At 34.0% G+C, this 27,722-nt stretch overlaps 1 protein-coding gene across 4 annotated transcripts in view; it reads right to left on the reverse strand.

The window, feature by feature from the left end:
• The window catches only part of RTKN2 (rhotekin 2), a 75,018-nt gene extending 47,296 nt beyond the window's left edge, over nucleotides 1-27,722 (reverse strand). The window contains exons 1-5 of one of the 4 annotated variants that reach the window (XM_044239599.1): nucleotides 27,629-27,722; nucleotides 20,803-20,999; nucleotides 8,394-8,452; nucleotides 3,087-3,140; nucleotides 1,639-1,756 (exon numbers count right to left, since the gene is read on the reverse strand). In XM_044239599.1, the coding sequence (XP_044095534.1) occupies nucleotides 1,639-1,756; nucleotides 3,087-3,140; nucleotides 8,394-8,452; nucleotides 20,803-20,999; nucleotides 27,629-27,688 (488 nt within the window). In that variant the 5' untranslated portion in view covers nucleotides 27,689-27,722. Of the gene's footprint in view, nucleotides 1-1,638; nucleotides 1,757-3,086; nucleotides 3,141-8,393; nucleotides 8,453-20,802; nucleotides 21,000-23,402; nucleotides 23,649-27,061; nucleotides 27,076-27,628 lie in introns of those variants that run through there. The other 3 variants (XM_044239602.1, XM_044239598.1, XM_044239600.1) reach the window with 3 other exon arrangements.

The following is a 27,722-nucleotide window of genomic DNA, read 5'->3' on the forward strand; positions in this document are numbered from 1 at the left end:
ATGAACTACCTTTACTATAAAAGCTTGTGGTGGTGTTACTAATAATAAAATTTACTTAAAACCACAAGAAAGGTCCATCAGCAGTAGATGTTGCCTTAGATGGAAGATCCATCAGTCTCAGAGATTTTAAATGGCCAATCTATACTTTGGATACATCCAAGGAATACCTCCCAGATATTTTTATAGTTTACTTGGCAACCTTTAAACATACAGGACTCCTGGTAATGACTAACAAATGTCAATATTTAGAGAAAAACCAGAGATTCATAAATATTGAATACTTATTAAAAACAATCTTAACAAAAGCACATTTTTTAAACAACATTTAGAACATTTGTCAGCAGCTATTTTTGGAACTATTTAAAATATTTACAGAATTTTTAAAAAATTATAAATCATGTGGTATCTTCCCAAGTAACTTGCATTGCTCTCTCAATGAAAAAAATTATGATTTTTGTCTTTGTGGTAAAAACAAACAATAGCAAAGTGATGTGAAGAAAAGAGCCCATTAACAGGACAGTTTTGGTAGAAAAAATGCACTAGGGAAAGTTGGTTATGGAGATAAAGGTAGGTAGATAAGCAAGGAAAATTACTCTTTTAGTTTCAATTATGTAAGTAAGCATTTGGTGATATTTTGAGGATCCTAAATAAATTCCTGTGGTTCAATAATTTGTAAGAATGCCTGCACAATGGCTAATAACTCAGAACAATGCATTTTATTTTTCTGTGCTACACAATTATTTATGGGATACTAGACAGAAGCCACAAAACATGGTCTGCAATAGTTTTTTCTAATGTTATGTGAGTGGCAAAACTACTCTCCAATCTCAACTGTTTAGCTCCTCAGCTGAAAATGGCAAAAACCATGTATATTCAGTTTTATTTTAATAGTTAAGTAGCTATTAATATTTAGATACAAAGACAGTGTTTTTAAAACCCTCAAAGAAATACAAATCACACACTGATTTAGGCTAGTGGAAACTCCAGAAGAGGCCAGGAAAAACTTATGTTAGTTGAAAATGATTTCTATGGCTACCTGAGGAGTTCCTTCTGTATTATGACCACAACAAAATGAGCCTATAAAAGAGCAGGGGCAATAAAAACAGCCCTAAGGATCGCCCCATTTTTTACTGTTTGGGAGTACTTGAAAGAAGTACAATGTACGAAAAAGAACGTGTCGAAATTTTACCAAAGTGCTTTCCCTATGGTACATATTTTAGGACTATCTTATAAATAAAGTTGTTATAACTATTTTAGCATTTCTGTAACTAAATATCCTATATGAGATGTAAGAATTGTTTTATGCCCAAATTCACTCAATATAAAATGTTATGAGATTTCATTGTATTCATAGTTTGGTTAATAATGAAACTGTACATGTTCACAAAAATGAATAAAAATTTATCATATCCAATGAGTCAAATATTTACTACTAACATTATATGATTTCATTTTAATTTACATTGAAAAATTTCAAATGCTAAAATGGGCTTCTTCTGAATAAAGTAGTTTCAAAATCAATTTAAACATTTAAAGATCTTAATGCTTCAAAAATAATCTAAACACCTAATAATTTTGCATTACTTTAAAGGCAGAATTTAAACTGTTCTTATTCTCTGAAGACTTAAACATACTTACAATATAGTTACATTTTCAAAACATAGATCTGTGATAGTTTTGTCTACAATCACCATGTCAGTATCAAAAACTTCAGCTCCCATTTTGAACAAACAGAAAATGGCGTACTGCTGTGATCCTAGGGAAAAAAGAGTGCTCCATGAGATGAATCATGCCTATACCATGTTAAAATCTACTTGGAAATGACAAGTTAGCACAAATATTTGTTAATAGATTCTCATTTTCATGTATGTTACACTGTAATCGTTAACTTTTTATGGGGCCTGCTCTGGCAGTATATGTTAACACCTTTTCCAACCAGAACAAAGCAACTAAACTAAGGAGTATCGAAAAATAAAGCTGAAAATACAGACCTCTCAGCAGCTTACAGCAAGCACCATATTAATAAATTTTATTCCTAGAAACTCTTTAGGTTTTTATTAATTGCCAACTTATTATTGTATATATACTATTATCTCTGTCATTCTGGTTTCCAAGTCTATTCAAGAAGTTTTCTATTATAAGACGTTAGGGGCAGGCATGCTAACAACAGCAAAACATTTCCCACCAAATTGACAGCAAGGGAGGAAACCACAAAAAACAATAAAAAGTAGACATGCAAACAGAAAAAACATAGTTGCTGAGCCTTTTAATTTGGTGACTTTTTAAAAAGCATTGGGTGATTAAAGGTCTAAAACCTCATTATTGAGAAAATGTAGCTCTTCAAAAAAACTTATTCTCTATAGTAATCAGAAAGATATGCTTAATCCCCACATGTACTCCTTTGTAAAGTAAATTATATTTCCTAATTGAATAACAAATATACTAACCTGATTTTGGATTCTTCATATAAAACTAATTATGCTCAATATGATTCAGTTTTTAAACTATGAGGAACAAAGCTATCACAATAGACAAGAAAGATAAAGGATTATCATATCTTTTCCGCTTTGCCTGTAACAGCTAGAAATCATTTGAGGTTAATTTCTATGACCTAAGCAATACATGGATTTGTGAAATCTATATAAAGCCATAAAATGCTGAAGGGGAAAAAAACCAGATCAAGCTAAAAACCCTTCACTCTGACACCCTGTTAAATAATCTGAAGTAACAAAACAAGGCAGAAAAGATCGCCCAGATTCTGGTCAAAAAGAAATACTGCCTTTACCTTTACTCCTTGCACATTTTCTTTTGTTATACACTTCCCTTCCCCACAACCTGTTACAGTCCTTGCATAGGTTCCAATCAACAACTAAAAGTACACTAGATAGGCATTATCTTAATTAGTATCAAGCAATTATAACATATTTGTACTAAAAATAGGAAAAAGCACGGTTCAGCAAGATACGGCTTATTCTGCCTAATGACATCAATTTATTTCAGTATGGAAGCAGCTTTTTCTCCCAGTAATCACAAATTTACTACACCCTAAAGAAAATATTTCAAATATAAATTAAAATCATACATACGTTCCTTATTGCTGAAGTGATCAGAGTCTTTCCACATTAGTGGTATTCGAATATCTATGAAGGAGGAGAAAAAGAAATGACAAGTAATAATCTTGATAAATTTCATTTCTTAGAGTGAAATGAACTTCTGAATTCCATAATGGATTCCGACCATTAAAGCCAATATAAAATTTATTATTTAAATATTCTAACATAGGCAATATTTTCTCAAAAATAGCTTAGACTAGGAATATAAAATATGTTACAGTTATTTAAATAATTTACTAAAAAACCCTTCCAACTATTACTCAAGAAATTATTAAGTAAGGTCTGTAATAAGCTTATGCCATAACATTTTCATTTTGTGATTTATGTTTCTGAAATAGATGAAATAGTTGAACTTCTATTTTAGATAACCAGTAGCAACAAATGTAGTTAAATACTTTTTAAAATCATAAAATAGTAGGTAAAAATGATGTCAGTACTTCCATTACGCAAACTTTAAAGATGAAGAAAATTAAGTGATTTGTCTAAGATCATTGTTAGTGACAAACAGATCCAAATCTTTCCATTAAGAAGATTTAACTTGTCTACAAAAGAATTTGCAGATCTTTGTATATTCATGTTACAAACTACAGCATTTCCTTTAAGAAATAAAACTAAAAAGAATAATGCATTCCTTCTTCGAGACCAAGAAAAGGGCATATGTTCTAAAAGTGATGAAAATCTATCTTCTCTCATTCACACATTCTTCAAACCTTAAAGTAAATGTGTTAATGATCCTTATTCCAGATGTTAATCTAGACCTTTGACATAGTCAAAAATTTTCTTTCCTATTTCCTCCATTCTTTCCTTTACTTTTAATACTAGGTTAACAATTTTCCTCTGACATTCTTGTGGTATCTATATATTTTCAGAGAATCAAAGCTCTACCAACTAGATTAAGATGTATGAATTAAAACATGGCACAGTAGAAAGCTCAATGATAAAGTGAAATAAGTTTCAATTACTCACAGTATAAATATCTCAAACCTTTGTGAAGAATTGCTCTGTTTAAGACACTTCCCTATTACACTTAGGATGTTGATATGAGTATTTTCATACCTATTAATTATGCCACTTTCTAATAATTACAAATCTTTGTGAACATAAACTGCTTGGCTACATATATGTTTTGCTTCACTTTAGGTCCTATGATCCTTTGTCTACACTTTGATTAGTTTAGAATCCTTTTTAAGGTTCTTAACGCCTATTTCTAATTTCCTTTCTAGAAAAGCTTTATAATACTCTTTCATCCTTACCCATCCAACCAGATATGTATGTATGAGTGCCCTTGCCACTTCTGCCTTAGCAGTTTTGATTAAAAAATATTACTTATTGGGCTCTCTACATGTGCTCGGCTAAACACTTTATATATATCTCATCTAACCACAATTTTTAAAATATTTACTAATTTAATAGCCAACTGACAAGATTTGTTTAGATTTGTATTTTCTTCATTAACAAGAAAAATGTTAATACATTTATTAGCCAGTTCAGTGAATGTTTGTACCCATGACCTAAAATAAAATATAAAGTATAAATAAAAATATATCATTATTTCATCTACGTGAGAGTTTTGGGGTATGTGAAATAAAAATATAAACATTCTTCTTTTAAGAATAATTGTTCCAGCCCCTTTTGTGTATATAATAGGGCTTCCTTTCCTCATTCATTTAATGATTCAGTGGATCTTTATCATATATGTCATCCTGAGTAAGTATCTGTCCTTTAGCTATATGCTTTACAGATCTAATTGAATCACTTAACAGTTACTGTCTATCCTAATAGCAGTATCATACTATTATACTTAATCTTTATAGTATACTTTACCATTTGCTAGAAATATATCCTTCCAAAACATCTTATTCTCAGTTGCTAATTTCTTTATGTGAATTTTAGAAGTATGTTGTCCAAATTCCTCCAAAATGTTTTATTAGAATTCTATTATCCAAATTAATTTGAGAACTGGTAACTTTATAATATTCTGTCAATATATACAGTAGCACAACACAGTTACCCTTACCTCTTTACTAAGGTTATTCTTGGCTATTTAATATTTTTGTTTTTTGTTGTTTTTCTTGTAAAAGAGATCTTTTTGCCGTATTTTCTAACTAGATATTGTTGGCTTTGACAGCTTACCACTTTTTGTATATTTACCTTGAATCTAGCCATTTTTACTGAATTCTTTTTTTTTTTTTAAGATTTTATTTATTTATTTGACAGGGAGAGATCACAAGTAGGCAGAGAGGCAGGCAGAGAGAAAAGGGGAAGCAGGCTCCGTGCAGAGCAGAGAGCCAGATACAGGACTCAATCCCAGGACCCTGAGATCATGACCTGAGCTGAAGGCAGAGGCTTAACCCACTGAGCTACCCAGGCGCCCCTACTGAATTCTTTTTTAGTTCAAATAGTGTTTCAGTAAATTTCCTTAGATATTCTAGGTTTGCAATCTATTGTTTTAAAACAGTATTCAGTTTCTCTATTTCTATTTCAGCAGTTTCATCTTTCACTCTTGCTATTTTAGTTACAATTTCTTAAATTGTATCAAAATTACATTGATAACAATAGATATTTTTCCTATTGTCCTTTGCCCTTAATTTTAATGGGATTGCCTTTATTGTTTCATAATTATGACTTGGCTGATACCCTGTCAAAAAGCCTGCTTCTTGCTTGACCACAATTGCTGACTCATTTCATTTCACAACTGTTCTTGTTCACAGCTGTTCTTATCCTATTAGGGTGGTACTGACTATTTACACTATCTTGGGAGAAACATGAACCATGACTTCCTCTGCTATATACCAATAGCCTATGGGAAAACCTTGCCTTTTCCCATGCCTACCTACATCAAATCCTCAAGAGAAGGCACACATTTCTTATCTATTTCCCAGGTAGTCAGGTACTGTTCAGATGACAAAGGAAATGCATCTTACCAACTATGATTTTTAATTCACCTTCAAATAGTAGAAATTCCTTCCAGATTCTTACAAATGGTTGACTAGGTTTTAGCTGACAGTGCTCTTACCTTTGTCTCTTTTTATGTCTTCATTGACACTTTTATGATAAACTGAAAGAGACATACATAATACAATGGCTAACTTGAGGCTGTCAACTCCTAAAAAGTCTTTCCATCATTTTCAAAAATAAAAACTGAGGCACGTTATGAACTGATTTGGCTTTAGCTATTGAATTAGTAGTCAATGAATAAGCTGAGACAATTGCCACAATACAATTATTTGACATTTAGTAAGAATGATCAGGATATACCTGAATTATCTTTTTATTTTTATAAGGACCTGGCCATGAATGGTGAAGCTGGAAATGGTTCCAAACCCAGCTATCACCCAGTAATCAATGTAATCTCAGAACATTCAGAAACTTTGTTGCAAATATTCATTTTAATCAAAACAAAAGTCATCCCAATGTCAAAAGAAAATGGATTTATAAAGGTGAATTAGTTTTTAATTTTCTTTGTTTTTATTTTTTACAAACACACAGACAAAATATAATTAAGCCAAAGTAAAGATGAAGAGAAATTACATATGTAATCCATTTTCTGAGGCTTCCAGTTCCTTAATTTAAAATTATCTTTTGGAAAGAAGGAACACATGCAAAAATTTCTATACTTGAGTACTTGTGGTCAGGAAAATCACCTTTTTCTTTCACTTTAAATGCTTTTACTTAAGTACTCTTCTAAATGTGCAGTAAATGTTAATATGAATTGCTGTAGCGAATAAACTATTATGGCATTAGATGTTAACCCCATCATGTCATTTTAGTCTTCAACAGTAATTTAACATCTCACTTGTACTTAGTGGCACTAAATCAGAAGATGAAACGGAGGATTATGTTTAAGTATTTTTAGATAATCTCCCTTAAAGATCTCAAATATTTTATTTATTCACATTAAAATGTATTGAACATAGTGTACAACTGCTATGGAAAGGTACTGTGTTTAGCATCAAAAGCATATAAGGAGGAATAAAACATGTTTTATTGCAGTCTTATAATTGGAAAGATGAAAACATGAATATAAATAACTATAAAACAAGCAACAGATTTTATATAGTTCAGTTACTTTACCGTAGAATTTTTTGCTGAGGGCAATTCCTACGATTTAGGACAATTACATCCTGTAAAATTCAGATCTATCTTGCCTGCATGAGAATTTTGTTTACCTGTAAAGACATTCCTAAAAACAGTTCCTTGGGCAAGAGAGCCTGAAATGTAGCAGCATGTACCCTGGAGCTAAGAGAACAAGGCTTTTGGACAGTGAAACAAGTTAGTTATGACTTAAGGGCTTATGGAGGTCTGTTCCCAAAATGTACTGATGAGATAATATTTGTAAAAGGTACATTATCTAACTAGTATACACGAGTCAGCCTGTGTTCACTTCAATATGTGCCATCTCTAACCGCTGTCTAGTTTCCTTAACACTTTGGCGAAACTGAGACAACACAGCGTAAGTGCCATCTAGTGGTAAAGGGTCTCCTATCTGCATTAGGAATTCAAAGAAAGAAAACATTTCCAGCTGGAATGATAACAGGGAAGGCTTTATAGATGAGCAAACAGATCCTGAAGATAATATAGTTATTTCAAGAGCTAATTGGGTGTCAGAAGCAGGCAATGTATTGACAGAACAGGGAGAGAAATGTCTGGCTAAGACATTATGTTTATGTCAAGAGAGGTAGATATGGTTAGAAAAATAGTTGGGTCAGAATGGAAAACTTGTGGGGGAAAGTTTGGTTTTCACCCTATGAAAAACAAGAAGCAGTCATCCATCCAATCAATGTCCAATGAGTAATTACTATGTGTAAGCACTGCATTAGATTCAGGGTATACAATAATGAACAAAAACAAACAAACAAACAACAAACCAAGGTTCCAACCCCCAAGGAATTTCTAGCCTGGACAAACATTAGAAATGTTATTGAAACTTCTGACCAGAAAAGGAATGGAGAGTCAAAGATGTGAGTTTGTAGCTCAGCTCAACCACTTACAGGAAGTCGTTTAACCTCTGCATCTAGAAAAAGAGAACTATCCTACCTATTTCACAAAACTGCACTGAATATATAAAATACACATCAAATAGCTTTCTCAAACAGTAAAATCTTACATAAATTTACAGCATAATGATGAAAACAGTGTTTTAGAACAAATATAGATAGAGTTTATGCAAAATAAAATGAAGGAAAGAAATGGACTCAGGGAATCAAAACCCCACAAATGCTAAGAGGGTATGTAATAGAATTTATCTAGCAATATAAAAACAATCCATCTACAGCATACCTGATATGGCAATCTTTCCTTTACAAGCGGTTCGTTCTTTACTTTCAAAATTCATATCACTGTCAAAAGAAAAAAACCTAATGAAACAAAGATCTTTTCTAGTAAGCAATGTCTTAACAATCTTTCACAAATTCTTAAATATTAAAAACACACACATATCCATGCATAATGATTTCCAGTTAATATAACTACTTCACTCAAATTTCATGATGTTTAGGCAATAGCTAGCTGCCTTTAAGAGAAATATATAGAAGCACTCTCTTTCATTTTTCATATAATCTTTACATTCCATGATGATTATATACTGGCTTACCCTACAATGAAAGCCTTCCGTGAACACTTAATTTATAAGTAAGATGTGCAGTATTTGTTCAGGTCCCAGGATGTAGAATACCTAGGCTCACCATTTCATAAATCACATTTCTATCTTACCAGATTATAGTTGCCTGAAAAAGCTAGAGAGCTTCCCAACCATAAACTTGCTGCTCAGGAGTATTTTATCTTTATAAAGACCTAAATAAAAACCAAAAAAATTATTCTGTGCTGTATATTTATATGCAGTAATATATACCATTCTTTGAAACTCAAAAAAACAAACATTAAAACAATAAATTAACTCAGGAACTAAAGGATGGGAGTGGCTCGCAGAAAGAAAAAAATATGGAGTAAAACACTGTCATGACAATAGGAAAAAACTCTCAAGTAAAATTCTTGGTATATAAGAGACTCCAACAAGATCTGACTTTAGAATATACTATTACCATTTAAAAAAATTCAAAATACTTATCTCCTGGTAAATCAAATCACTCTGACCCTTGAATATTTTTCTAATATCTTATCCTAATATCCCGCATGTAGAAATTAGCATTACATTTCTGGAGCAATATTTCTCAGAGTATTCTGCTTTGCATTTTTTGGGGGGGGTCTCCACTTAATTTGGCTAGTTAATTAACTACTGGCCAATTTAATTAGGTAATTCAAATAATGTGCTAAGATAAAAACTTTTCATCTGAATACTGTCTGATTCTAAGAGAGCTTTTGGAGAAAGGTTGGGTGGGATTCTGAAATGCAACTAATTTTCAGAAGAGTATGACACCATCTCATTGCGTTTCAGTAGGCAAGTTAAAAAGACTACACAAATATTCTTTTTTCTTACATCAAAACTTAAAGACAATATATCAGTCTACTTCTCTTACTCTCTTACTGGATTAGGCACGTAAGCATTTTAGGCGAAATATATTCCATATGAGCTAAAATAATATACTGATGTACTTAAGTTGATAAACTTACATAAGACATGTGTATAGTATTTATAGAACTACATATGAGGTATAACTAAAGTAATGTAGTAGACTTAAAGCCATAAATTTCTCAGGATCCTATCTAATTACTTTGTGGTCACATTAGTATTTAAGTTAATATAGGAAATTCACTAAGTGAAAAATAAAAGTATTCATTGATTATTTAAAAATAATATTTCATTAAATCATAAATTCTAAGAGCCTAGTTCAATATTTTATACTCAAGTTTAGTTTGTCAAGTTGGAGAACATTAGCTTGCTTATTACTTAGTTGATCACAGAGGAAAAGTTCAGTTAAATAGCTTGCTCTAAGGCACACTAGAAATCAAACACAAATCTCAATTTCCTCAAATTGGTATAAGAAATACAATATATATATACAGTTGGCTGGCATTTGTAAGTAATATTTCTAAAAACACTTCTATATGAGCAATGAATAATATAAATTCTTAAAATGCTTATTTCAGTGAAGAAATATAAGAAAGCTCTAATATGGTGAGTAACTTGAGTTTTATGGAAAAAGTGATAGATTATGCTAAGGTTGAGATCCATTAGATATTACTAAATTGGATTAACTGTGAGGCTTTGGCAGGTAAGTGAAATTCTGAAATATAAGAACCACCAAAGCACACTTGTTGAAAATTTACTACCAAAAGAAAAAAGAAAAAAAAAAAATCCCCCTTAAGGATTCAACCACATGGCAGAGTACAGCTTTCTTCCCTATAATTATAATTTACTTGCATAGGCATTTCCAGGGCCAGCCAACAAAGCTATTATAGATAAATATTATCAAACTATAATATAAACCCATTTTATCATATAATCTTACAGAATAATTAAGTCTTTTTTAAAAAAATGAGAGACACATTGAACTAATTCAGCCTCATTTTGCTGAAGCCTAAATTATCTTCAATTCAAATAACTCTTCAAACTGTTATTTAGGGTACTAAAATGTGATGTTTTTCTAATTAATCCAAATTGACAATAAAATTGTTAAACATTCTCTGTTTAATAATGTGCTACTGTAGCTAATAGTTTGCTACAGTTAAATAAATACTTGTTTGAAAATCTGCAATGTTAATGCCAATTCTAAATGCTACAATTAGAGAGCCAGCCTGAGGAAAAAGCAAATAACCACAAAATTATCCAAACAGAGGCACAGCAAAATAGTAGCGTACCTTCTTCTTATAAACCCAGTTTAGAGCATTATTATGATGAGACTTGTAACTGCTAATTTAAGAGACAGAGACAAAAATATTAAAGACTTTTAGTTTTATCTTATTACTTAATTTCTGCCTGTAAGTAAACAAAATGACCAACAGAGGGTGCCAATCAACCACTTTGTTACTCAAAAATCTGTATTTAAAATTGCTAAGTATAGATTATCCTATTTTATATTTTTCAATACGGGAATTTAAAATAGAATTTATTTGCCAAAATTAACGAGGTTTAATGAGAAGTTGAACAATTATGAAAGTATTTTATATTTTCTTAATGAAGTATTAAGAGAATTCTAACTGGGATTCTATTATTTGGAAGCAGGTTATAAAATCCTTAAACTCTTATACAACTGGGTAAAAACTCAGACATTCAGAAGAGCTTAATGTGGAATTTTAAACATCTTAAGTTATGTGGTATAAAATTAATAACTTCATAAGTATCTGAAATTGGGAAGATGAGGTTTCTATTTTAAACCCTGACATAACAGACTCAAAAGACATAAAATAATATAAAGTTTAAAAAATAAAATCAGCTCTGTTTTTGATATACCATGTTCTAATGCCAGGAGTACACAATTCTCATTTGCTATCTATACTTCCTCTTTTTTCAGTTTATTAATATTTAAGCAATATATTAGGCAACTGGATTATAAGAAACTGTTTAGTGTGGCATTATTAAAAGCGCAATTATGTTGAATGATATACATAATTAGGTGCTACAAATTACTTTGACTAATAGCATTTTTATAAGACCAAATAAAGTATTTCAGGAGTTAAGACAAGAAATACATTGGCAGGTTGGGAAAGGAGAGAATATTATTACATGAATGTATGCCCTATAAGCATAGGGATTTTTTTATCTATGTTGTTCACTGCTGAATCACTAGTACCTGGTATACAGCTCAGTACATTGTAAGATACTCAACAAAAATTTAGTGAATACTGAATGAAGTGAAATATATGAGGCCATTGAAAGAAGGAGGGAGTATTTAGTAGATTCAGTCTAAATCTTAGGTCTGATTCCTACCATCAAAAACTAGTTATGCTAAAGAGTTGCTGTTAATCTCTTAGCCTCAGCATCATCATCTGTAAAATAGGAGAAATATCTACTTACCTCATAGGTACTGAATGAAGTAATATTTTAAATATATTCTATGTCATTCTTAGAAATGTCACACAAACAAGGATTAGTCTGTATTTATTTTCTTGGTCTCGATATTTAACTTGAAGCTTAGGTGGAAGAGGCATTAAAACATTTGTTAAAGTAATCAGAGTATGACTTCCCAGCTCCTGTAAGATAATGGTGGCTAAATCTGAATTTATTCAGGTATCTTACAAAAGCTTTTAGATCAACAGAAAAGCAAATAAAATCACCTATAGCCCATACTTCACAGCATAACTAGAAAACAGAGACTACAACAACGTTCTATTTACATATAAGTGGAGAAATTGACAACTGAAACCATCAAAGTCAACTCCTGGAGTACCCACTGCAAAACACAAAACCAACTTGTGATCTCTCCTAGAAGAAAAGACAATGGATATAAGATCTGAATGATACCTTATCCTTGGCTCCTATAGATAGTTGTAAGGGACTGCTAAAGAATTCTTGTTCAGAAGTTATTAGACTTATGGAAAGAAAGACACACAATGAAAGAGGTATCCTTTCAAGGTATGCCCATGAAGAAAGAAGCAGCAGTAGCAGCAGCAGTCACAGAAGAAAAAGAAAGCAACTGAAGTTAAAACCCTTAAAAAACAAAATAATATTTTTTAAAAAATCAGGAAACCAACTAACCAACATCTCAAAGGCATCATTTATTAAAGAAACTGCTCTTTGGAGTGCCAATAATTGAAAATACTGTTAGACAAACAAACAAACAAAAAATAAGTAAGCTCCTCTACCCACCCATTATCAGTTGGTCCAGGAAAACTCTATATCCTGCATACTTAACTAGGGACCAAAGAAAAGGGACCTAAACTTCCATAGAAAGCTACTATAGAACAAAAGTAGGAGGAGTCAAAATGCTACAGCTGATAAAAATATGCCTATCAACCACTCTTCAAAAAATATAAAGTAACAAAAACACGATATTCCAAAATGAATTAAGAGCAGTTAAATAAGCTATTACAAATAAGAAAGAAATGAGGAATCTGAAATCTTTAGATCTCAGACTAGTAAGGGAAAAACAATAGGTAAATATGAAAAAAAAAAAAAGAGAGAGAGAGAGGTAAGAAGAAAGAAACTGTAAAAAGTAAAACAAAATCATTTCTGAAATGATGAATAAAATACAAAGTGCCCAAGGATGAAGACATAAAATTAAAAATACGTTAAGAGACACAGTGGGTGAGAATGAAAGAGTCAAAAGACAAAAAAATGAGATAAAGTCTTTAAAAACATCAAAGAGAAAGTGATAGACATAGAAGACAGGCAAAGAAGAGCCAACTTATGTGTAATTGGCATCCTTAGATAATTAAAAACAAAGTTAATGAGACACTTAATGCCTTATTCTAGAGGCTTTAACTCCAGGAAAACTGTCTGAAAATAAATGGACTGAACCTACATATTGAAAGAGTCCTAAGTGAGCCAAAATGCTCATTCCTTAAACCTACCCCAATAAAATTATCAGACTTTCAGCCTCTAGACAAAAAGGACTAAGTCATTTACAAAGGAAAGAAAATTAGACATTAGAATTTTTGATAAGACAACAGGGGAGCAAGGTTTTTAAGAAATTCCAGGGAAGAAAACATTGGCCAAGGATTTTGTATACAGCCAACCTGTGCTTCTGAAGTTCAAACACTAAAGGAAAGCATTTTAAACATAAAAGAATGTGAAGAAAGCTATACTCACATTGAGAAATCTACTAGATCATAACCTTTCTCCAAACAGGAGATGATTTTAGAAACTACAACAAAAGGAAAGTTAGTGAACATTATACATATTTAATAGTAGATCAAAGACTAAAACAAAGGTAAGACACAATTACAAGATTAGCATGTAAATATTAACTATTCAACCAAAGACGAACAAAGCTTAGAAAATAATAATACTAAACCAAAACAAAATAGAAAGATAGAGAAGGAAAAAATGGAAAAATAAGTTCACTGATCTCCCACAGATGATAAAGGAAAGGAAATGATTGCATTTAAAGTAGAAAAACAAAATAGTAAAAGCCTAAGTCAGGGGAAAAAAGAGCTAAAGTCATGATGAGGTTACCAGTACATAGGCTTTGTTTTGTTTTGTTTTAAAGGTTTTATTTATTTATTTGCCAGAGAGAGAGAGAGCACAGGCAGGCAGAGTGGCAGCAGAGGCAGAGGGAGAAGCAGGTTCCCTGCCGAGCAAGGAGCCTGATGTGGGATTCGATCCCAGGATGCTGGGATCATGACCTGAGCCGAAGGCAGCCGCTTAACCAACTGAGCCACCCAGGTGTCCAGGTTTTTTGTTTTGTTTTGTTTTGTTTTTTTAATATAAAGTTCCAATAACTACCATAACCAATAAAACTCATCTTAAATTAAAAAAAAAATTAAAAAGAGCAGAGAAGATAGACCAAACACTAAAAGACAAAGCACAATTATAAACACATAAGTTAACATAACATAAAAGAATATGACAAAGCTAAAAATCAATTACATCAGTAATATAAATGGAAATAGGCTTAGCACTCCCCCCCCCACCAAAGGATTTTCAGATAAGCTCATAATGTAAAATCTGACTCTGGGCTGAACACAGGAAACACACCTCCTACAAAGTGATTCATAAAGGTTAAAATAAAAGAGATGCACAAAGATAAACAAAACAAATGCAAACACTAAGAATGCCTGGGGTTATGATCTTGTTAACAGGCAACTCCAGAATTCAAGTCTAAAAAAGCCACTATCAAACAACAGCAATAAAAGGATTTATAATACTAAAGACCACAACTGATAACAAGTATGAAATTAAGTGCAAAGATATCAAATGTTTCATAAAACAGAAAGTATCAGATATACGAGAGGTAAGACAGAAAATCTTTTTTTTTCTTAAGGTTTTTATTTATTTATTTGACAGACAGAGATCACAAGTAGGCAGACAGGCAGGCAGAGAGAGGAAAGGAAGCAGGCTCCCTGCTGAGCAGAAAGCCTGATGCGGAGCTCCATCCCAGGACCCTGAGATCATGACCTGAGCTGAAGACAGAGGTTTTTACCCACTGACCCACCCAGGTGTTCCAAGACCGAAAAATCTTAATAACAAATATCTCAACCTACCTTTCAGTCCAAGACAGTTCAAGTGGTCTTCAATAAGCAAGGCCATAGAAGACTATTTTTTTAAAGATCTTATTTATTTATTTATTTGAAAGAGAGAGAGAGAGAGGGATAGAGAGCACACAGCTGGGGGAGAGGTAGAGGGAGAGAGAGAAGCGGACTTCCTGAGAGCAGGGAGTCCCATGTGGGGCTAGATCATCTCCCAGGACACTGGGATCATGACTTGAACCCAAGGCAGATGTTTAACCAACTGAGCCACCCAGGAACCCCTATAGAATACTTTAAAAACAATTAATAACATAGATCTTTGAAAATATGTATTAAACTTTGTATCATGGTAAAGAGAAATATAACTTTAAAAGCCCATGAAAGTTATGAAAATTGACTATATTAAGTCAGAAAGAGATTATAAAATATTCCTTAAAATAGAAAAAATAAAAATCGGTTTGATCAAGATATAAAATGAATTCCTCTTTTGGTAATGTCCAAGTATCTCATATTAGAAAAACCCTACCTCTCCCTCTTCTGTTTCCCATAGAAAACAATATAAAATCTGGGAAAACTACTTAAAAAACAACTACCTAAAAAGACTAGCAGGCAACCAAAGGAGAGAAGAAATGTAGAGAAAACTCAACACTACAAGGGAGTGGCACCATGATACATTCATACAGGGGAATACTACTGATCAATAAAAAGGAGCAAATCACTAGTCACATAATGAATCTTAAAAGTATTATGCTGAAGGAAGAAACAGAGTATATACTAGACAAGTCCATTTATATTAAGTTCTAGAACAGGCAAAACCTATGGTGGAAAAAAAATCAGTTAACAATGCTTGCCTTGGAGAGTGGGGGACAAAGGTAGGTACTACTAATTGAGAGCTGGAGAAAAAGAAACAGGATGTATCCAAGAAGTATAAAGAAAAAGGCAAATTCAAAATGAAACAATAGATGACTCTGTTTATGAAACTAGTAACTGTTCAGAAAGGAAAAAAATAAGTAATTTTTAATCATGGTCTCCCATTTTTATCCACAGGAATGTATACATGCTTGCATGTACATAGACATACACAAAGAACTTTCTTTGAATTGCATCACAAATAATAAGATGAATTGATGGATGAAGAGAAGAATGAATTTAGAATAAAACAAATGTAGTTAAAATATTAATTGTAGAATCTAGGTGGTGGATATATGAGTTTTCACTGTACAATTCTTTCAACATTCTTGTATGTTGGAAAATCTCATAATTTCCATATGTTGGGAAAGAACAGCAAAGAAATGCTGAACTTGCCTAGCTGGGTTTTCTTTCAGTAATCATATTGATATTAAAACTATGAAACTACTTTATATAATCATATTATTAAACAAATAAGGAAGTAGATTACTGTTATTAGGAATTAAGTTTTTCAGAATGAGAAAAAAGATAAATATAAAATAATTTAAGAAAACAAAAACCTACAAATATCAATGTAAACACCTAATTTTTTTAAAAAAAATCTCTCCCACAGCTATGTCTACTAAAAGTTCTAATAACAATGATCTCAAGTAACAATGGGAACACCCAGTGTCCAGACCTTGATTTCAAAATACCATTCACTTTTAAAAGGAACGAGTAGTACTACATCACCCTTGACTGAATTCTGGTCTGGGAAAAACCACTGCAAAGGATTTTCTTCTTACAACTCGCTGAAAGTGAATTCAGACTGAGTATTAGATGACTACTATGGAATTATTGTTAATTTTTTACATATGATCATTACATTTTGGCTATGTAGCAGAATATTTGCTTTTAGAACCATTGAGATGTACATGCCATGTTGACTGCAAATTATTTTTAAATGGATCAATACAAAAAAAGAAAAATGTATATGTGTGCATGTCTATATTTGTACATATAATACAAAAACAGAAGAGAGAATAGATGAACCTATATAGTGAACTACCAACTGGTCCATCTAGGTAGAGAATATACTACTTTACAATTTTTATCATACTGTTCTTACTACTTTTTTACATATGAAATTTCATATTAAAAAGTTAACTAAAAAATCTGAACAAAGTAAGGAATAATACTTGACAAACATGGCAAGCATAGAGGCCAATGAAAGTCAGAACTTAAGAACAGGCATGAAAGTGACAAAAAGAATGCTGGGAAGTTTAAGAAGAGGTTTGTAGGGACACCTGCGTGGCTCGGTTAGTCAGGTGCCTTCGGCTCAGGTCATGATCCCAGCGTCCTGGGATCGAGTCCCACATCAGGCTCCTTGCTCAGCAGGAAGCCTGCTTCTCCCTCTGCCTCTGCCTGCCATTCTGTCTGCCTGTGCTCGCTCGCTCGCTCTCCCTCTCTCTTTCTGACAAATAAATTAAATCTTAAAAAAAAAAAGAAGAGGCTTGTACCTCTCAGTTTGCGGTACACCTTAGCACAATTATCTGGCACCTAGAAGGCTGTCAGTTAACAGCCATTAACTTCCTACAGGGGTGAGGAGTCCTCAGATTTTGGGGTCATCTGGGTTCATGTCCTAGCCACGTAGTCACTGTGTGTCCTTTGAAACAGTTATTTAATATTGCAAAGTCCCATTTGACTACTCCTTAATAGAGGTTTATAGCTCTCCCAGCGCATAACGTGATATTTGTGCACACCTTAACAAAGTATGTGGCACCTGGAAATCTGTCCGTTAACAACCGTTAACTTGCCAGCTAGCCTTCTACAAGTTCCTGAATCTTGCTTCTCCCTTGCTTTTCAACTTCGGCTTCGTCTTGAGCCTCAACCAAACACATCTTGTCACTACTCTTAAATAATTCATTGTCCTCTTTCACCCTGAGCTTTTATTTTGCTATTTTTCTTTCTTGGAATGCTGCTTTCCTCTCACTCACCCAACCAAACTCTATCCATCCTCCAAAATCTAGAAGATTCAGATTTTATTCTTTCATCAGATCTTCCTCAAGTTTGCCATTTCATACTGACTTAATTCTTCTTTGACAAAGCCTAGCTGCATTAATTTTTTAATATTTTATAATAAAATTTTAGAGAGGGTAGACTAAACTAGACTAGAGGTAGGCGGTAGACTCATTAAAACGCCATTTTAACTCTGGTAGCCATGTGAAAAATGAGGCGTTTTTCTACCTTAAAGACTATCAAAACCAAGCTAAGGAAAAGAACTCTGAGTCTCTAAAGGTTAAATATTTGACTGCTGAACATACAAATGTTCTCATATTTTGACAAATTCTGTTCTTTGAATTTGTATACACCAACACAGTACTTAATAATGTTGTACAAGTACTAGTCAGTAAATATTTGACCAACTAATCAAATGGCATAATTTCCATAAGTTAATTCCAGAAACTGAAAAACCATCTTAAGACTCTCCTTACTATCTAGATCATTTTATGAAATTTCCAGTTATATTTGATAGTGACATCAGGTTACATCTACACAAAACAAAGTGGAATTGTAAACAAAAGAATTCATAGAGAACATTCAGATTTCTTTAAAGAAATAATTTTATAATTAAGGGAGACAATTTTTATAGGAATTATGAACAAATATAAATATGCATGTATAGCAGCAAAGCTATTTTCATCTAATGAAGATAATCCCTAAAGAAACTGAAAATCATACACATTTCCAGTTGAGTCAAATATTTTTTCCTATCTTTCTTCTACCATTTCAATAAGGATTAAGTTTATTTAACATTTTTATAAATCAGTAACTTTAGAAAAGTCATACTACCAAATTAAGAAAACGGTCAATTCACAATTCACTAAAAATATGTACAGAACATAAATGTGGAGGACACTGATTTCCAGAAGAGTATTTCCTGCAATGTGAGAGATGATATAATAGCAAGTGTTTAGTCCCACCCTGTACTTAAACCAGTGCTTCTTAAACCCTTCCACTGAAATGGCCCTCTCCTGACAAAAAGTCCTTAAAAAGGATGGGCGGAGAACATACAGCTCTGTCAACAGAATAATGCAAATTATACCACAGTTCCTAATTTCTCATGTTTTATCTTAAAAACTCATGGATATAAAGAAGATATGCCATATTTATCCTATGGCTTTGTATATATCCTGAGACATATTTATGTACTCTCAGTGATATATGTGATCCAGTTTGAAAGGCACTGACTTAAACCAAGGTATGTCCATCTGAAAAAATGTTTTCTTAAATTACGACGTAAGAATAATTTCATCTTATAATGTCAGGGATAAAAAATAATGAAAATTATTTCACATTTGTTGAAATAATAATTATATAAAAAGTATCAGATTGGGTTTTTAATATAACCTTAATTTTCAAAATATAAGTATTATCTTGCCAACTGTAATAAAGGAACTGAGGCAGTCCAAAAGCAGTACAGCAAATATTAGTGACTTTGTACACAAGTGTTTATTATATCATCTCATCAACATTTCATTTTTATAAAAATCTCTTTCTGTAACCTGTGTTTTTTATCTTATTTTTCAAGCATTTAATGGAAGTACCCTGTGAACAGCACAATGGCCATTACAGTGTAAAAAGAAATTCTTCACTAGTGCTAGAGCTTTAAGACTGATCAGCAATGGGTGATGTAAGACCATTTACATTAGAAAAGAAATCAAATTTAAGTCCATTCTTAGATTCAAGAAGAGTTGGCATTGTAAATGGGATAGAATGTAAATTTCATACACAAATCCTAGACCTGATCCAAAATGGAAACACAGAGTAACCAAGAGAACAAGGACCAGAAGATACTTAGCAAATCCTAAGCAACCTCTCATTAGTTTCTGTCACTGGCCAGTGACATGTCCTTGGGTAAATTGCTTGCCTCTTGAGGACTTATATTCACCATATGAAAGGAGTGTGCATTTCAATTTTTACACCTAAGCTTCCATTACTCTCAGCTAACACCTCTTTATTAGCATTTTTAAGCAACTTTTTAAAAAAATTCACATTTCTTGGGGCGCCTGGGTGGCTCAGTGGGTTAAGCCTCTGCCTTCAGCTCAGGTCATGATCTCAGGGTTCTGGGATCGAGTCCCGCATCGGGCTCTCTGCTCAGCAGGGGGCCTTCTTCCTCCTCTCTCTCTCTCTGCCTGCCCCTCTACCTATTTGTGATCTCTGTCTGTCAAATAAATAAAAAATTAAAAAAAAACTCACATTTCTATATACTCAGCTATTAGTCTTGGTCCTTTTTCTAAAAAAAGATTTAGTTATTTATCATTTGAGAGAGAGATAAAGATGGGGGAGGCAGAAAGAGAAGGAGAGAATCTCAAGCAGACTCCCACTGAGTGTGGAGCCTAAGGCAATGCTCATTCTCACAACCTTGAGATCCTGATCGGAACTGAAATCAAGAGTCAGAGGCTTAACCAACTAAGCCTCCCAGGGGCTCCAGTCTTTGTCCTTTTTAAAATATTCTCTCAGCTCTTGCTTCTTAACCATTTCACTTCATAATCTGGGACACAATAAAACTGCCAAGTGAAAACTGCTACTATAATATTAATTTTATTCTGAGTTCTACTGACAAAATGTTTATAATATTAGAGACTACTTTGGTGTATTTATTTTTTAAAAGCTTTGATAATTTGACATTTGACATTAAAATTAAATTATATTGTGTTCTTATTCAAATACTTGAGTACATTAAAAGCCATAGGAAAACTATGCTACTAACCATCTTCCAGTCTGATTTGCAATCTGTTCTTCTAATTTCTGTAGCTCCGACGTGTATGCCATTATTCGAGCATTGCATACCATGAGATTCTTAACTGCATGCAAGATCTGGTCTTTCTGAGTGCTCAGAGAAAGGAGTTTCCATATTCCTTCTCGCATTCGAATTTCTAAATCTATTTTTTCTTGAATGCTGCAATCCTTTAAAAAAAGAGAGAGAGAGAAAAGTATTCTTGAAAGATAGCAAAAATTCAGAATTATAATATTTCTTTTTACCCCAATAGATGGAAAACATACTAGACATCATTTTAATGTTGTAACATATTGGGAAAGTGACAAACTTTTAATGTATAATAGCACAAATTATATAGCTATTTGATAATGCTCTTTGCAAAACCTTTATTTTATTAGGAAGTTTTTACAATCTAGTAGAGAAACAGAACAGAAATGGGGGTGAGAAACATTACATATTCTTAGCATAATTTCACAAGTTTGAATAATGTCTCCCAAATACTCCTGTCCTCCTAGAACTGCAGAATGTGACCTTATTCGGATATAGAGTTTTACGAATGTAATTAGTTAAGATGAAGTCATACTGTAATAGTATGAACCCAAACCCAATGACTGGTGTCCTTATAGGAAACCCACATGAAGAAAGAGACATTCACAGAGAGATTACATGCAAAGACTAAAGCAGAGATGGGAGTAATGAGTCTACAAGCAAAGGACCACCAGGCAACAAAAGGAAGCTGGAAAGGGCAAGAGAAAAATTCTTCCCACAGCCCTTAGCAGGAATATGGGCCTGTAGGTGGGTACCTTGATTTCATACTTCTGGACCCCAGAACAATGAGAGAATAAATTTCTACTGTCTAAAGCCACCCAGTTTTGGTAATTTGTTAAAGAATAACCTCAGGAAACTAATACAATAATACAATAATTAACGTAAACAATATAGCATATGCACATATTATATATGTTGTATTATGGAATGGCAAGATATGGTTGATGACACTGAATTAACCAAGGTAAGATTTTCTAAAGGAGAAGATGCTGGAAAAGGGACTAAGTTTTAGTGGCTATGGTAAGCAATGTAAATAAAATCTCAGAAGCAAGAGTGAAAGCACTGTGTCCAGAAAATGTCAGAAGCTTTTAGCTATTGGATGGAACAGAGATTTAGAATAGATTTTTGGATATGTTTACTTTAGTTTTTTTTTTTTAAGATTTTATTTATTTGAGAGAGAGACACAGATAGTGACAGAGAAAACAGGAGCAGGGAGAAGGAGAAGCAGGTTCCCTACTGAGCAGGGAGCACCAATGTGGGACTTGATCCCAGTACTCTGGGATTATGACCTGAGCTGAAGGCAGAGGACTTAATTGACTCAGACACCCAGGCGCCCTGTTTACTTTAGTTTTAAGAGTCATCATGAAACTATTATATCACTTTAGTTCTGAAAGTCTTTTATTCCATACAATTATCGTGTAATGGCCTGGTTCTATACACAATTTATACATGTAACATTAAAATTCTATAAACTCCAACATACTATTTTGATTTAATTCACAGTGGCTTTTAAAAAAATTATAAATCATTGGATACTCTTTAACTATACTATCAACATAATAATGGTCCAGTGTGTCTATTTCTAAAAGTAGAAGTCTTGGCTTCTGCGGTAAAAAATAAATGTTATAATTCACCTTTTAATTGGATCAAAATCTGTATCAAAAATGTAAATGGAATATAATAATGGAAGTTCCAGATATTCAAAGACAATCTTTTCAAAAGAAAACTAAAAGTCAGGACAGCAAGTCTATGAAAAGTACCCTAAAAGAGAAGCTGTAGCAGATGACTTAACTTGCCTATCCAAATCAGTCAAATGCACTATTCGCATGCAGAAGAATAGATCTGTTTAATTACCTTCTGTAATTACATCATGTAATTACCACATAAAAACCTTCTCCAGTAGTAGAACTCAAAACTGGTATATTATATAAATGTAGTCATTTGCTGGTTTTCCTTCTTTACACATAGCTGAATTTCAACAATTGTTTCATCTTTTTTTTTTCTTTTTTATTTATTTACTTGACAGAGAGAGATCACAAGTAGGCAGAGAGGCAGGCAGAGAGAGAGAGGGAGGAAGCAGGTTCCCCGCTGAGCAGAGAGCCCGACGTGGGGCTCGATCCCAGGACCCCGAGACCATGACCCGAGCCGAAGGCAGCGGCCTAACCCACTGAGCCACCCAGGTGCCCTCTGTTTCATCTTTTTATGACTTTGTCAGTCTTGAAGTAAATTCTTCTTTAATGTAATTAATAATTAATTATAAGAATTATCTATGTGACCCATATGTCTATAGAAATAAGTAAGCTCTGGCAGGCTGGTTAGTATTGGAGAGTTTATGCAGGGAACAACATGAAACCAGGATGAATAGCTTTACCCTACAACTCAAATACAAACAAATACCATCTGCTACCATTAAATTCAATTTTGCTTTTTAATAGTGTGAGGCAGCCAGCTGAACCAGCAGAACAGTTCTTAAAATTGGCTGCATATTAGAATCACCTCTGATAGGGGAAGGGCCTTATAAAAGTACCTAAGTTAAGACTCACCCACCAAAAAACAATTAGACTCTCTGGAGGTGGAGCCCGAGTTTTTGTTGCTGCTGTTTTTCTGTTTTTTCTTTGAAGTTCCTCTGGTGATTCAATGTACAGCCAGGGTAAAGACCCACTGTGGCAGTACTTGAAATTCCATAGCAATCTGGAGAGTTGCAACAACCTTAAGGAACCAGTAGGTGGCCACAAACACGTTAAAGAATCAGTTTGGGCTTCTAGGGTTTCCATTTTATAAAGGAAGATTGTCTTTTCTTCATCACTTATTGATAAAGACTATAAAATTATAGAGGCTTGGGAAATAGTGCAGAAATGAAATGCAAAGTTAGGGCTTCTTTTTTAAATCACCTTATTTGTAAGGTTAAATATTCATTAAGGAAATGAGATGTATCTAATAAATTAACATTAGAAATCTATCCTTTAGAGCAGGGATCAGCAAACTATTGCCCAGTCAATGCTAGTCTTTTTGTAGATAAACTTGTACTGGGGCACAGTCACGACCATTTGTATTATCTAAGGCTACTTTCAAATACCATGGCAGGGTTGAGTAGTTTCAACTAAGACCATGTGGCTCACTCACAAAGCTGAAAATATTTACCTACCTTGTTCTTTTACAGAAAAAGTTCACTGATCCCTAACCCAGCCAAATTAACATTCATAGTAAACTAGTTTACCTCCCCTATTCTACAGTGAGCAATTGTGGATCTGGGAGGGCTGACATAAGTGGGATGAATTAAGTGTATGTACACTTTAGAATGTACTGGTGTCTTAAAAAAAAAAAAAAAAAGCTATGGTGTTAGCTAGTTTTGTGGTCTCCGCAACTTTAGTATACATCTATACTTCACACACAGAAAAAACCTCTCTGGTTAAGTGATATTACTCTAGCCAAGAAAGTCTTTATGGAGTCAAAGAACTTAATTTTAGTTAGTAAGGGGTACAAAGTGCTCCTGGGATAATAGTTGATGTGTTATCCACAGTGAGAACAATGATCTTATAATGAGGGCACAGACTGAGCCCCAAAGTGTAACAGGATGGAGATAAAATCCCTATTGCTGCTGCCTCAACCGTAATAGCAGAGTCAAGACTGAGTAGGACCCAAGACAAAAGCGTATACCCATCCTTCTTAGAAATGCCAGAAAGCAAGTCTCCAGAAAGAGCGAAGAATGGGGGGAAAGCCTTCCTTTTGCCATTTCTTCTTCAATTTTCTAAACGAGAGTTTCCTTGTAATCAAGTCAAATGAAGCTTATGGCACTGTCCTGATCATGTAAGTATATAAAGTCAGACAGATAAAAATAAATGGACAGACCAAGGCTAAAAATGAACAGGAAAAAGACTTAAAAGCGCAAATCTAGATTACGTAGAAAACAGAAAGATACTAGTTTTGAAGAGCTAGAAGGGGACAAAGGAAGTCCAAAGAAAATGGCCTTAGTGTTGAAATTAAGCACAGACTTAAAAAAAAAAAAATGAAGTTGGGCTGCTAATAAGACAACTGTAGTAATCCAGATAGAAATTATTACCTACATAATGGATATAGTTAAACCATGTTCACTAAGAGACCATGATGAAAAAGACTGCAAATAAGTATTTATAGCATATATCCTTCTTCTAAAAGATACTGCATGTTACTTTAAGAATTGTTTATGTAGAGAAAAAAATCTGGGAATTGTTAATAGTGGTCATTCTGGGAAATGGCATTAGAGAAAGAATTCTTAAACTCATGTTTCTATATACATTTACTTTGGTGAAATGACATAATGAGATCGGGAAACTGAAGAACTCCATTAAAATCTGTCTTTTGCTTTTTTCCCTGCTTCTATTCTTGCTAGGACTTGACCCACACCCCACTTTACACATGCCTTGTAGTGCAAATAATGTATGTCCTCCTTGTAAGGGTCAAGGAGTTCAAGATTTCTCTAGAACAGATAACATCCAAGAAAGAACCAGATGAGAATGACTGGAGGAATCTACCATATGTGTATTCCAGACCACCAGCACTAGACATCTTGACGCCAAGACCCCCCTCAGCTCCTCCACCCGGGCTCCAAGCAATAACACTTGGGTCCTCGTCTTTGTTCTAACCGGTTCCTGGTTGCCTGAGAGGACACATACACCACACCGTTATCCTCAATAAAAATCCCCAGACCCCAAACTAAGACAAGACTCATGCTCCTTTTCTGAGTTTCCTGAGCATTCATTCATATCTGCTCTCTATCTTCAATAAACTCTTTCACCTCCTGTGGGCTCAGATGAGATTTCCATCCTGCAAGAAGCTAAGGACCTTCTTAGCTAGTCCTATGGGACCCCATTCTGGGTCCTCTGATCCAGCCTGCTGGCATCAATAGCATTACATCTTAATTACGATTTCTAAAGTTTAAATATTTGTAAGAAAATCTAGGTGGCTGCCCCAACATCTCAGATGAATGGGACAAGAGATGGTAGGAAAACAGTTTTCTCTCAAGTATATTCTGAGTGTTAGGTAATATCCTAAGTATTTTAAAGAGGTTCTCAACTCCCAGTAACTTTCTAAGATAAGCATCTTACCCATTTTACAACTGTGAAAACTAAGGACTTAGAAAAGACAGACAAGTTATTCAAAGTTGTATAACAAGCAGAGTTGAATTTGATCTTAATCTGACTCCAAAGCCAATACTGTGTGTACTCACAGATGACTCCAAGGTTTGAACAGAGGTGTTTCACTAGTATTTGACCACCCAAGAATTTTTGGCCCTATCCTTAATAGACGGCAGGTTCATTAATATCAAAGGAAAAACAGCAAATAAAAATTCAGTTAGTCAAACATAAAATTCTCTTACTGACCCTCAATATTGGGTTGAAACCTATTACTAATTTGCAATTTTTATTCAAGATCCTAACAGAAGGAATTCCACAACTCTATTATTTGCTTTTCTTGCTGCCTAAGAAATCATTAAATACTGTACCTTCTCACATGAAAATAATCCAGCCCTTGTGTATTATTATTTATTTTCATTCCACGTAGCTAAACTTCTTTCATGACCTTATCCTCTTCTTTCATATAATTCCTAAATATTACTGCTGCACACAGCTAAATAAATATACTCAAACCACTATACAAACACCTATGCAATGCACACAAGAACTTCCACAGATTTTCAATTCACTAGAAATCAAGATTTTGTTAACAATCGGGACAGCCAAAGTACATAAAGGAGAGGACAGGAAAGAAGCATTTTACATTAAAATGTTTGAAATTTTTGAAAATGCTGGCATAAAACAGCATTACTAATAAAGGAGTTGGACTTTTCTGCATAATGATTCTTAATGTCTTGCTTTATTTTTCTCAGTATTATTGAAGATTTACTAACGATGTTGTATATACTGAGGTTTCTAACAAAGAATAATTTTCTAAGGAAAGGCTTTGCCAGGGTTCTAAGCAAAGACGATATAAAATTCCTCATAGTCTGCCAATTTTGACCTACAAAACTGGTATTTTCATACAGTTTAGTCTATCTCAGAATGAAGCAAAATAAGACAGAAATTAAAATAGAAGTGAAGCTCCAGCTTAAAGATCAGTTTTCTTTTAAGACTCTAAAATTATGGTTAAGCGGAAAACAACATTTTAATAACTGGTTTCCCTAAGAAAAAAATGCTGCTCTCTATGAAGTAAAAAGGTTTCTAACCCGCACTTTACATGGCGAAAGAGCAATCTATCAAACTTCTTTCTTATCCAATTCAAAAGGGATCCACTTTCAATTTTCTAAAGTTCCAAGGGTGCAGTTTGCCCCCCCCCCCGCCCCTCTGGTTTCTGTCGTGCGCAGACAGCGGTCCGGTACTTGTGCTGCCGTCAAATCAAGCCAGAAGCAAACTGTCCTCCCCGGGCCTCGGGTGGGCTTCTTGGAAATCCCGGAGCCTGCATTTCCCCAGCATCACCTACGCGTGGGCGGGGTGGTTGGGGGGGGAGGGTTCCAACCCTGCATGGTGCCGGGAAGCAGCCGGCAGGTGCGCCCGGAAACGCACGGCGGAACTCTGGCATCGCTTCCTCACTCGGGTCTGTCAGTTCCATGAGAAACCGGGGGCGGTGGGGAATGCGGAGATTTCTAAGCTCCCTTGGAGCCTCAAAAGTGCGGCCTCCCAGTCCTTCCTTTTGTTTCTGGTCACCGCTGGATAGGAGACGAGGCCTGGGGTTTTCTCAAGGCCGAGGCACAACGGTGGCGTGAAGACCTGAAGCCGGGCCCTTCGTCACTCACCTGATGGGCAGGAAGGCCCGCCAGGCGGAGCTCGGGACCCCTCACGGTCTGTCCCTCCATCTCCCGCGTCACAGCCCGGACCGCTGCCACTCCT

Source organism: Neovison vison, chromosome 2, assembly GCF_020171115.1.
Source record: "Neovison vison isolate M4711 chromosome 2, ASM_NN_V1, whole genome shotgun sequence".
NCBI classification, from domain to species: domain Eukaryota; kingdom Metazoa; phylum Chordata; class Mammalia; order Carnivora; family Mustelidae; genus Neogale; species Neogale vison.